This window comes from Tyto alba, unplaced genomic scaffold (assembly GCF_018691265.1).
Source record: "Tyto alba isolate M040663 unplaced genomic scaffold, T.alba_DEE_v4.0 Super-Scaffold_22, whole genome shotgun sequence".
Taxonomy (NCBI): Eukaryota; Metazoa; Chordata; class Aves; order Strigiformes; family Tytonidae; genus Tyto; species Tyto alba.
The window spans coordinates 11,842,083-11,855,852 of NW_024881296.1; the positions used below are offsets into that span (position 1 = coordinate 11,842,083).

General features: G+C 35.7%; 1 protein-coding gene across 3 annotated transcripts in view; it reads right to left on the reverse strand.

Moving 5' to 3' along the window:
- Positions 1-13,770, reverse strand: part of AKT3 (AKT serine/threonine kinase 3) — a 160,682-nt gene that overhangs the window by 38,208 nt on the left and 108,704 nt on the right. For all 3 annotated transcript variants that reach the window (XM_033009250.2, XM_042795879.1, XM_042795881.1), the window contains 4 exons: positions 12,093-12,158; positions 10,536-10,604; positions 2,956-3,078; positions 338-466 (listed from right to left, as the gene is read on the reverse strand). In XM_033009250.2, the coding sequence (XP_032865141.1) occupies positions 338-466; positions 2,956-3,078; positions 10,536-10,604; positions 12,093-12,158 (387 nt within the window). The remainder of the gene's footprint in view (positions 1-337; positions 467-2,955; positions 3,079-10,535; positions 10,605-12,092; positions 12,159-13,770) is intronic.

Here is a 13,770-nt window from a genome sequence, read left to right on the forward strand (position 1 = left end):
TAAGCAGGATTATGTTCCAAGTGACAGACAGATGGAAGATTATTTTTGAAGAAATCATTGGAAGATAAAAACTTTAACAGAGGCAGGCAAACGTGAGAAGAAAAATGCACGTTAGAGGCCTTTTTAAACAGTAAGAAGCACAGCATCAATATACGTACAATCCCCACAAAGAGTAGTATCACATACAATTCTAAGTAACAACTGCATAGTATTAATCAGGCAGACCGTCAGTTCTCCACTACAATGAACAGTTTTCACCATACAAACATCACAGTCTAAAATTAAATGAAAAATAAACATTTTATACTGTATTAGAAGAATATATACTAAATCATACCTCGGGTGCCAGGTATTCTGGAGTACCACAGAATGTTTTCATAGTTGCTGCGTCTGTGATTCCTTCTTTGCAAAGTCCAAAATCTGTAATTTTTATGTGTCCATCTTTATCCAACATTAGATTTTCTAACTGTGTGTTGGGGAAAAAAATGTTCCCTTAGTATTTCTTAACAGGACAGGCTGATGCATTGCATCAATTTTGTAAAAAAGATACAGTTTTTGCTTGCAACAGAATGTAATTTGTTTGTAATAATAATAAAAAAAAATCACCAGCATCTATTATATTACAGCATTTAACAGTGCCTACTGTTATACATTTTAAATAATTATTTAATACTTTAATACAGTTTACAGTAGTAAATCCCAGGTCATTCAAAGTGTGACCTTTCATTCTGAAGTTTTATAAATTTAGTGCATCTTCCACAGAATGAAAACAAAATAATTTTCTAAATATTCTCAAGATATAATCAAATAATTCAAGGTTACAATCATGGCTGTCATTTGGTAAGACTTCATAGGGTTTCCTTTGCTGTAACATGACCTTCACTTATCAAGATGCATTTTACTTACTATACTGTCATGAAAAAGTCTGTATATGAAAATCCTTAAAGTATCTGCATCCTCCACAACCTTTTCAATAACAGACAAAAGTGGGGGTAGAGAGGCTACTGATAAAAACAAAACCCTGAGGTTAATTCCTCCTTGTATACTTTTAAAGTTCTTGAATTGTGTATGCGTACCTCTGCATGCTTTGCATTGCTTTTTAAATACATGATTCTTACAGTGAAATATAAAAACAGAATATAGTCTGTTATGAAGTATTTAAAGAACGGGAATAAAAACTACTGCAATATCTAATGTGGACTATCTCAAAATCACAGCTAACATCACTTTCCCAAAAGTCTTTTATTAGCAATACTTTAAATACAGACAGAAGTAAAAAACAAGTAAAACATACTTCTGAACAACTTTTTTCAACAGAAAAAGGCACTTTTTTCTAATTATAAGGTCTGTAGTGAAAATACCAACAAAGAATAATCATAGCCCTGTCTTCCTAAGTCTGCATAAAGCCTGAAATACAATTTAAAGGTATATCATAGAATCATAGAATGGTTTGGGTTGGAAGGGACCTTAAAGACCATCTAGTTCCAAGCCACCTGATATGGGCAGGGCCCCCTTCCCCCAGCCCAGGGTGCTCCCAGCCCCGTCCAGCCTGGCCTTGAACCCTTCCAGGGAGGGGGCAGCCACAGCTGCTCTGGGCACCCTGGGCCAGGGTCTCACCACCCTCACAGTAAAGAATTTCTTCCTCATATCTGATCTAAATCTACCCTCTTTCAGTTTAAAACCATTACCCCTCTCCCTATCACTACACCCCCTGACAGAGAGTCCCTCCCCACCTTCCCTGTGGGCCCCCTTTAAGCACTGGCAGGCCGCTATAAGGTCTCCCCAGAGCCTTCTCCTTCTCTGGGCTGAACAACCCCAACTCTCTCAGCCTGCCCTCATCAGGGAGGTGCTCCAGACCCTGTTATATATTTCCTGTTGAGTCTAACAGTGTCATACAGAGAAGATGCAAAGTAGAGGACATCAGCAATGGAAGATTAATGACTTAATATTCCACTTTCCTTATTATTTAGAATTTAAATCAAAAATCATGACATATCATCCCTTGACCAGACAATTCCAGATTTTTCCAAGATGTCACATCATTTCACATTGTTACAACAGATTCTGCTACAAACAGGTAACCTGGTATTCTGTATTCTGTCTGCCTCCCTGAGCAGAACTTGCCTAACATTGCCTCCTTCTCAGTTACTGTACAAAGGAGTCCATTAATGAACTCCACTAGTGTGCATGTATAATGGAAAATAACAATTTCCCATACAAGGAATTAAAGGCTGGTCACAGAAATAAAATAGTCTCGTCATTGAATTTAGAGGTTCCTCCCACATAAATCAGAACATGTTCCTGTTGAAAGCAGAGCTTATTTTCCATATAACATGGTCATGCTGTGTCTCAGAGTACCTGGAGTTTCAGGCAACAAGAGGATACACAACTGTATACACAAGCAAATCTAAGACAAACTACATTCCAGTATTATGAATCTTTCCCAAGATACAAAAGACAAAATAATTTTTAAATTAAGGCTAAAATTCTCTTCCTATTAAAGTATTCTGAATTGTTTTAAATGTTTTCAAATCATACAAGAACATAAGTCTTTGATGAAATAAACAGAATGTGGTCACATTGCCCCAATTCCCCATTTCCCTTGTTTGAGGACATTGAGAATTATATTTGAGATATGTGTTGAAATTCAAGTTAAATTATAAGTAATGAGTGGAAAAAGAAAAAAAAGGATCAGAAGTTTAAATCTCCTTCAAGTGCTATTACTAAGGTATGCTGTTTCTTTTTTTAATCAAGTCAGAGTCAAGTAATGTACACCCATCTATAGATTACTGTATCAAATGTCTTCCTTCAGTACACACAGAACTTTAAACTGAGCACAGATTTTTTTTTCCCCATTAGCTCTGAATAGTGCAACTTTATAATTACTTTGTGTTTGTCCCAATAGTCTCTGCAAAAACAAAATTTTGATTACTTTTTTTTTTTTTCTTTTTTTACCTTGAGATCACGGTACACAATCTTCCCAGAATGCAGATAGTCCAGGGCAGAGACAATTTCTGCACCATAGAAGCGTGTGCGGTCCTCTGAGAACACCCGTTCTCTCGACAAATGGAAAAACAGCTGCAGGGTAAACAGCAGGGACAGGATTGTAATAATTACTGATTTAGTGGGGGAAATTAACACAAACATAAAACACCTCTCATCACCATATTGTGATGATAGATAGTGTACTCTCAGTGGACACTCAGCACTCTTAGACAGCAGCTGGCTTATCTTTTCCAGGTTTCCAAAGGGAGAAAGCGAGCTGTTAAATCAGCGTTTTAATCAATATACCAATCTTGTTTAAGGCATTCTGCTTGCTACTCATTTAACCTTCAGTTACCGAAGAAAGAAAAAAAAAAAAGTATGCAGCAGCAGCAGTCTGTACTTCTCCCTCCACCACTTCTGTGGATTTTTATTTTAAGCCACTGATAAATATCACTAGCATCCCCAGATTCTGGTTCCACCTTAAGTTTTTCAGTAATTTAATAACTTTCCTTAGAACTGAAAAAAGTCTAGTTCTTCTGTAGACTTCCACTGAACAGGTGAACTGGCATTTTACAAAAACAGCACATTCATACTGCTAGCAATATCAGTCACTAGAAACAGCAAACCAACAACTGCTTAGGGCTTATAAAACCAAATCTATTTATTTAGTGTATTTCTTTGCTACAATGTAAGCATCTCTTTGGGGTTTTGTCTCTTCTTTAATACAAGTAACAGCACTTTGCAGACACTTTTTAACTTAAGCCTTTCAGTGAAACATATTAGTCATTAAGTATTTCCAGTAACTTCAGCTGCGATGAAAAAGCATATGGTAAAGTTCTGTAAGGTTGTCAGTATCTTATTGGATAAAACATTACCCTCAGAACCTGGAATGACAACTGGAAAAGCAGAATTTGGCCATTTAATTCAAGCACTCTCAAAAATTGTTAGTTTTATTTACTGTGTTAAAAAAGCTTGGGAAAGTCCTCAAGTAAAGATAAGCAAGTATGTTTCTGTATTCTGCTTAAGACCAAGCGGGCCACCTGCCTTACTCCTTCAAGTTACAATGTTTCTGGTTTTACTACAAGAGCTAACAATCAACAGAACAGAAATACAGAAAATGGGATCATTTATAACTTAAACATAGACAAGGAAATCCATAACAATAATATGGGCTTTTTATTTTCATTGCTAAAATATCAATTTGATGAGAATTCCAAAACGGCAGGGTAGGTATAAAAAAAGGAAACAGAGAAACAATCAACCAGAAAAAACAATGTGCTTAATCTGTCTTTATCTCATCTGACTTTACACCTGTAGGAAATCTACACTACTCACACGGCACAGAACAGTGTAATAATTACTACAGCTATTTTCAGCATGTGGACTTTTCAAAATGTAATTAAAAAGTCAATCCTATAAACTAGAAGTCAACTGCTTTCCTGACAGTTGTACTTCAAAAAAGGTGTATTACTTTATTCTGAACCTAAACAAACTTCCCACTAAACTGAGCCTTTTGGCAGCATGCATTTGTATAAGCAGAGACTGCTCAGAAAACAGTAACTGCAGTCTGATTTAAAGAGAATATTTAAATTTTGTTCATTGTATCTGCATTCCCCTTTCAATTCCTTTTTGAATTTTCAGAACACCCTGTATAAAAACAGAATACCTGCGTGACAAGGAGGATCATTATTTTGTAGGTATTTCAATTGCTCCTGCTGTTCGTTTCCCTGTTCAAGCACCAATCCCTGGTGGTGACACCAGCCCTCCCTGTAGTAACCTGCTTTCTGTACTGACGACTGCTTAATTGACAACGCAAACACGGGACCCATACAGACTAAGCAACTAAGTCCGCCTTCATGAAGGGCCTCACATATTATAAAACTGGGAAAATAATAAATACATTTCTCAATTCGTGGGGTCTTTTCCACACATTTTTGCAAGATTTAAAAAGAAAACAAGCACCACTAAGTAGATCTTCATCCAAATAAAGCAAAATACAAAATTTCTGTCATTTATGCATTTATGTCTGTTTGGTGGTCTCCTTCATAAATAATGAGCTAATGTCACTCATTTTTAAGAGTTTTCAGAATCATTCAAAATAAAGGGCAACTTTCAGATCACTTTTTAATATGTACAAACAGCAAACACATTCCAAAAATGTATAATATAACCTCCAGTTAGCTCTACATTCGTATCTGTGCAAAAGGGCCACTGCAATTTTCTGTATGAAAGAGACTAATTCAGCGGCTGAGTAGCAAAGTCTTAGAAAACTCTAGAACCTCAGGATAGTTGTCAGCAACAGATGTATTAGTTTCTGTAAAAAGTGTCCCAATTTGAATCTGAGAGTTGATAACCTCACAAGTTAACATAACAAAAATGTATTTTCTTTAATATTTGTTTCCAACAAAATGTTCTTGGTATTAATTAAAAATACTAACTTCAAAGTAAAATGACCAGCTAGAAACAGCTAGCAACAGTTCTGTTTACCAAAGACACTAAGTTCCCAGGTCAGTTTATTTTAATGTTCTGTATGACACTACAGTCACTGTTCATAAACATTCTTCTTATTATAGCACTTAACAGAGTTGTCATCATACGTGCTAGCTTTGAATGAAGAATGTACAGTTAAATATAGAAATACATGTTAAAGGGAATTCATACACTCAGACATATGCTAAAGAGACTAAAGCAAATTTTAAAATTGTAATAGAAAAAAATAAAATTCAGTGAGATTATAGCATTATTTTCAGCTAATTATTTAGTTGGTTCACGATTTTGGAAAAATAATCTCACCAGGCTCAATTTACAATTGTCATAACATGAAGATTAGATTTATTAAGTCAGTGAAGGAAAAGAAGGAATATGATGGAAAGTTATGAAAAAAGCTTCAAACATTTTCACTATTTACTGATTTACAGTTATTAAATATGTGCTATAAAGCCATTGGAATTGCAATAGAAATAGCTTTGGCACAAAGAAAGACATTTTGCACATAACATTTTTTATGGCATACATGAGGGTGCTATAGTTACAGTGAGGAATGGAGCTATAAATTTCCTGGTATGTCTTTATTTAAAAACAGAACAACAATGGTGCCATAGGGCTTTTTCCTAATAAAAACTTTAATGGAAAAATTTTAACAAATAAAATCAAAGATCAAACATAAAAGTATATTCAACTACAGATCCAAGCAAGCCAAATATATAAAAGACACAACTTATATCAATCAATATGTTAAATTTGCACACATGCTAGTGACCTACTTAGCATGTTGAAAGTTGTATGACTGGCCCTTGCAGTTGTACATTGGGTTTGCTCAGCTCTGCAGAGTTAAACACATTTTATATCGGACTGTTGATTGGATTCTTGCAAAGCATTTTCAGTAGGAGCCTTGAAATTTTGAATTATTTGTTTATTGTTTCAGAATATATACTGCTTCTAGGCACACTATATACCCTAAGAAATATAGCACCCTTATCTTGGACTATCATAATTTTAAGCTAAGTAACATTCCCTCATTTACTTACAGTTTACAAAAACAAAACAGGACACAATAGAGATAAAAATAACAAAGCTTATAACAATATTAAGTTATTTTTCATTAGGTAGGTTGTATGTAAATCCTCTGTCTTTTTTTCTAGACAGTAATAGCACTTGTTCAATTACAACAAACCATTTAGTTTTCTCTTGCCTAATGAACTGAAGTGAGAGCTGTGGAAAAAAAAAATGCCAAGCCGAATAGAGAATCAGAATTCTGGAGTGGAGAAACCATCTGAACAAATTTTAGAGTCTAATTTTATTATACAGATAATTACCAATTAAGTTTGTTACAGAGTATGGAATTTGGAATTATCCTGAAAGTGCAAAGCAAGAAAGTTAATCAACTTATTAGTCAGCTGAATCAGCGTACTCTGTAGAGTCATGTATGTAATAGATTACATTCCTAAAGCTCTTCAACCTTTAAAGCAAAATAGGGGAAATAAAAAATGGGAAACATATACTCCAAAAGTATTCTCCAACAATAAAGAGCCATTCTTAGAACATCATTTTTTAAACCACAGTTTATACCATTCTGTGTGGCCTGGAAGTTGGGGGAACACTGTGATGTACCACTGACATACTGCAATCACATAGTACTCAAAATTATAGGGGTTACAAAAGGAAGAGTGAGCAATCAATACTAGCAGGGAAACCATCGATATAGCCTTATACATTTTTTTCAAAATGTTGACAAGGACAGCAAAAAAATGTACAAAAAAGAAGGGGTTTTCTCTTCTTTAAAAAAGGCCTATGTTTGTCTGTAAGTACTGATAGTTTTACTCATTTAAAAATATTTACATTAATATTCTATATTTTAAACCAAAGAAAAGAACTCAGTTTATCATGCAATACTGCAGGTACTTTTTTACCACACACTCATAAAAAAGGCCATTTCAAAGTCTTAATAATGGAATTAAGCCAGATGAATATTTTTTTCCTAAAATCAAATTTTAATGCCTTAATGATACTTTAATGTAATTCCTTCAGTATCACAAAAGTATTGAGAAGCAATCACAATGTTAGAAGTATACTTCTAGCTCTATACTGCAACACAGTTTATTATCAATGGATATTGCTAAACATTTCATCCACAGAGTCCAACAGCAACACTAAAAAAAGAAAAATTTAAGCTTTCAGTCTACAATAAAGATCAAGATTGGGCCCTTACGCAGCAGAAAATTAACTGTAGAAGTTGTCAGTATAAGGAAAACATATTGAATATTTCCATCTCAATAATTTGCTTGAAAAATTCCTCTAGTGTTTTGATTTAGTATATTTAGCTACAGAATTACACTTTCTGTTTTACTTTTAAAGGAGGGCAAAAGATAATTTGATACGGTAATACTTCATACACTGTAAAAAAGCACACACATAGACCAGTAAAACTGATGCATCTATATTTTCATAACAACATGTTCCCTTATTAACTGAGCCTAACTGATTTGAAGTTACGCGGACAAGGTAAGGCAAAGATAAATTGCTACTATTCTGACAGGATATTCAATTCAACATGGATCTAGATTTTTAACAGGCAGAGAGGATTCTTGTTTAGAATCATTTTCACAGTTTCTTCTCCTCCAGAATTAAATTCAGTGACTCCTTCCTTGACTGTTTTCCTCCCTAACCATCGGAAGTGGAACTGAAGACTCCTAGTACCGACTACACTTTTTACTACTGCAGTAGGGCAGAAGCCTAAGTTGTGGCGTTTTCTTGCTTTCATTTGGGTGAGAGTCAAGAATACGGATATAAATTGCAAAAGCTCCTTCATTCAGAGGACTGTTCAGGTAATGTGCTCCTGAAAGACATAATCCATGAAAGCTCCCAAGCAATTGACACAGGCACAACTGTTTAAATAAAAAGAAATCTTTAATCTAAAGGAATTTTAAATAGAAACACATTGAAGGTAGTACAGCTCTGGAGAGAATCAAAAGCAACGTGGTACTGCTACAGTCAGTTTCCCACTGGAAGGATATAATTAAAAGATGAGTTTTCAACACCTTCAACAGTGAGAAACCATTGTAAGGAAATGAAACTTCCCTGTAACAGAGAGAGAACAGTAGAGAGAAGCAGCAAACGGTCTGTGTACCGTATAGGAGATGTGCTTACAAATGGCTAAAATGCTGGCTAAACTTTGTGCAACTTACTTTCAGTAGTTCAGAATTAACAAGGCTATTTTTACAAATATTAAGTCCTTTGTATTTCTTAGCAGACGGTGACTAAAGTCTGAAATTCACTGGAAAATTTGGTAAGATTATAGATTTTCCTATTAAAAGGTCTGTTTGTCCAACTTACTATCCAGATCTCGAGTCAGAGAAGCACATAAGCAAATCAAAAGAAAACTGTTTACTCTGAAAGGCCATTATTTCCCACTGTGGCAAATTTACAGTTAGCTTCACTGAATTAGGGAACCATCAGCAAAGAACATGAACAACACTGACAAACAAGAGCATCATACCCGGAAAAAAGCGAGCCACTCTCAGCAAAGTACATTGCAATCATTCAAATCCCAATAAGCAGAAGCAAGCTGCCACCAAGAAACCCATGACACAAGATGCTTGCAGCAGTTGCCACAAAGGTGCACAAACGAACGCAAGATACAAATCTCATCAAAGCACAGTGCCAGAGTATCTTCAATCTTAGGAAAGGAGCCGAAAACATTCTCTGTGGGCTCTGCTCTCCACCCAAGTAGGACAGGAATGTGGGCTCTGCTCTCCACCCAAGTAGGACAGGAAGGTATCTTTCAAAAAGACACATACCTAAATGATGGGCTGATGTTAAAAACCTACTTTCAAAGTGCATCCCCTGCGATTACATAAATGCAGTAAGGTCTTATACAGAGAACACTACAAAGAATTAGCTAGTTTATAAGGCATTACTTTTAAAACTTCTTGTAGATAGCACTGATAAAAGTTCAACCAGCCAAAATAGTTCAACACCTGTGATGTCCAAAGCCAAGTTTATACATATTGAGACAAACAAGCCATCCTCCCATGAGAGCCCTACAGCACCACGTTTAGACACGGCTGGTGGAGGACGGCCATGGACAAGTTAGGATGTAAATGGGCCTCATGCTGGGCCAAGAAATTGCCAGAGCAATGGATGCAAGACAGGGACTCTGGGGGTGCTCAGGCATTAGGATTATAGATGAAGATAGTTTTATTGTAGGAGAACACAACAAAAGTGTAATGCAAAACATGGTACCAGGCTTCAGCAATTCCTGAATGAAGAAACAGTTTTCTAACAAAAAAAGCTAGTGGAAACACTTAGTCTTTTGATGTTATTATACAGCACATAGTAGACAAAATAAGAAAAAACCCCTAGTTCGTGTAATGAGATACAGTCTGAATAGCAAACAGCACCTAAAAGGTAGAAAAAAGCCCTCTTCTTTGATTGCAATTCTTTTTAATTCCATTTGACATATACAGTTTTTGATATTCCATTCTTCAGCAAACAGCTGGAGGACAGCAATGGCTTAAAGGCTAAAGACATCTAAGAAGTTTAGCACTTAAGTTGAAATTTCCAGAGTACACAGCAAGTGAAGGGGAAGTAATGAAAAATACAAACACTCCACTCTTTTCCCATAGGTATTCACAATGGCTATAGCACAGAAGAGAGCACCTATTTCACATTAGGGCAAAAGTATGACTAGCCAACATAATTTTTGCTTGTTTGCACTAGATTACGACCGTTTCATGCCATAACATGCTATAATATGCCTGAAGAAAAAACAGTAAGCTATTTGTAATTATTTCTCTACCACAAAATTATCTTTCATGACACGATTTAATTTTTCAAGACCAGGAACTACTTTTGACAGCACAGTTATAGAACTTGTCGACTTTTTTTATTTTTTAAGTAAAATAGTTTTAAAAATTAAAAAAAAAAAAAAAAAAAGAAAAACAACTTCAAAGATACTAGAAAGCAAAAGAGGCAAGAAAAACTATATCCTTTAAGTGTAGTCCAGTGATAGCATTACCATTACAAGTGCAAAACATCTTTTTTAAACTTACCTCTCCTCCGTTAACATACTCCATCACAAAACACAAACGATCCTTTGTCTGGAAGGAATATTTCAAGGACTTGCAAAGAAAACAGCAAAACCAAACCAATTATCATCTTGTATTGACCCAACGTCTTGCACTTAAACTGTAACAAAATTTCATTTTATCCCCTTAAGCAGACAATTCTGACTTGGTGAGAACTTTCAGAGCAATTAAAACTGTAACTTCCTATCTGGACCTTGAGATGAATCAACACAAAAGCCTTCATGTCTTCCCTCATCTCTGCCACATGGCCATTGATATGAAAACATCATGCTTGTTATAATAAAATACTAAACAGTTACTAAAATACACAATTTTATACTGCATTTCTTACTGCCACACATGGTCCCAGCTATTGCCACTCATCATGTTTCATGATGTCCACTTCCACAATGCCCATGAAGAAAGAGATTACCATATTCTTTTGAACTTCTCACAAACGAAATCTTAGAAATGATCTTAACCTCCAGACTGCTTTCATTTCCAAAGCAAGAACTCTCTAGTTTCACATACTATGCAATCTTAAAAACAGAGTGCCAAATTAATGTATTTATTTACATATGATTTTTAAATTGTCACAAGTATTATTATCTTAATTAAAATTTTCACTTATCAATGTCGATTTGATTTTGCTGGGAAAAATTATACCAAAGACAATCTACAGATGCAGGCTTGGCATAAAAGAAACAAAATGTAACAAAACGTACACGTAACAAAATCATGAGACTTATGTGACTTAAATACTGCATGTCTCCTTAAAATATTTGTTTAATAATATCAGAAAGATTTAAAGATACAACTGCAGTAACATTGTTGGATGATTTGATTGGAATTACGCCTACTCCTGCTTACCTTTACACTCTTATTTCTACTAACTTTGGGTGATCTCATTTCTCTTGACTGAATTTCCACGAATATTTTGGCCAAGCAACACAAATGCAATCCTCTGCTTTCTAAACGGTTTATCGTTTTCTAAATAGGAAAGCTTCCATGTTATATTTTGATACTTTAATGTAAAAAGAAAATAATTTTTCCCTATCTTAAAATAGAACAGTTAGCTTTTGAACTCAATGAAACAATGCAAATATTTTCTAATGAAGTAATGAGGTTTGAGTTTTGTTGCTCCATGGGCTACTTATATTGAACAATTAGTTTATCATTTTATTGAATCCTTAATTAAGTTTTCTTGGTAAAAAAATACTTACTTGACACTATGTGAAATCAGTAACTTTTATTACAGACTGTTCATATACAAAAATCACAAAAATTGCACAACAGTTACATTCTACAATAAAATTTGTTTTCAGTGCAGATAAATGGTAAAAAATTATTAGGAATTTTATTTCTGATCTCTTAAATACATATTCTGATAAAGGATATCATAAGGACCACATAGCTACTGCTTGTTTACAAATCATCACAAGAACGACTTCAAAATGTGTTTCTAAATTATGTTCTAAATGGAATTCCCATCATGTTGAAAATTGCCTGCTAATGTACTTAAAACTAATTCCTAATACTTACTGTTAAAAAAGGGTGTCTGGTGTTTTTCAATACTCTGCTTTCTGTAAGCGTGTGAGCCACTTCATCCTGAGAAATAAAGAGTAGAAGAAGTAGGTCTAAATTAAGATATAAAAATGTTATTTAATTAATGAGAAAGAGGTCAACATTTTCAAAAAGAGAAAGCTACAGTACAATTTTAGAAAATGAATGAACCTGAAAGAAACACAAAAAATAATTCACATTTTGGGGAAAAGATTTTTAAGGAAATTTAAGTTAGGCAAAATACAATTTAACATATTTTATTTGGTTTTCTTCTTTTTATACTCTTGCTTCAAAATGAAGTGTTTAACTTTATATCCAATGCAGAGAAGGAAGAAATAATAACATTGGATTTCATAGTTTAAAAATATAGTCATCACAACTTTGTATCTCTGGTACAAATCATCCAAGTAACATATCTACAGGGGGATTGAATCCATTTGCAAGAAATGTACACAGGTAATAACTGACAGGCAACTATAAAACCTAGTCTAATCTAGCGTAATATTAAGTAAAGCCAGTTTTTCTGGTTTTAAACATTTACTCTGTGGTGTTTGTCTCGTTTTTCTCTAACACCACGCTGCGCCTCCCTCAGCCGCCTGGGCTGTCCTTACGAGCTGGACAAGCGGTGCCCCTCGGACCGGGCCCGACCTCCTTCCCCAGGGACACAGACCTCCTCCACGGGAGGTGGGAGATGTCCACACAACCCCCACCCCATTTCCAGCCAGATTTTGAGAAAGGGGCAATTTGGAGAGACAGCGGCACTATCCTGTCGGTGAGCCTGAGCGAGGAAGATTAAAACGAGCCCTGTGCCAAAGCGACAGAAAGAAACTAACCCTGCCTCCGTGGGTGTTTGTGCCCTGGGAAGCTCACCCACGCTCGTCCCCCTCTCGCTCCACAACCCGGGCCCTCTCGCCATCCCCCCAGAAGCAAGGAGGAGCCTGGAGGGGTGACAGCGAGGCCCCAAGGGCAGGGCCATGGCCCCTCACGCCACCAGGGCTGCAGAGAGCAGGGGCTGTGCAGGGGCGAGGGGGAAACGATGGCGGGAACAGGGCCTCACCCTGTGCTACGATGGCGAGCAGATCCTGAGGACTAGGGAGAAAAGCAGGGCACTTCGGTGGTTCATGTTATGAACACGCAGCCATTTAATGCAATCTGTGTGTAATACATGCTGTGAATCTTCGCTGCCAGGGGCCAGACCTAAAAAGCCTGAGAGCCACTGGGCTGGGTTTAAGCTATTTTCTGTAGTGCTAAACTACCACTGAGTATTATATTATCCAGACCCAAAGAATAACTTAGTGCTACTCAAACTTCAACATAATCCTGTAGAAGTAAATATATTTAGGCAGAGCATACTTTATTATTGCTACAAATAATATCAGTATAACATTACTGTACTACACATGCTTATCAGACTACGCTCTGAAGATAAGGTATTGTTAAGCTACAAAGTAAACATAGATGTCAGGACTTTTTAATTAAACTTTTCAAATTATCAATATAGAAATTTAAGCAACAGCAGAGTTAGTGGTAATAAATTATGATGCCATTTAGCTGACTACCAGTGTATAGTGCTACAGCGTATACACTACAACCACATACTGGGAGAAAAACAAAAAGTACCTCAAGGAGAAAAGCAAGCCTATTTATTCATTTATTT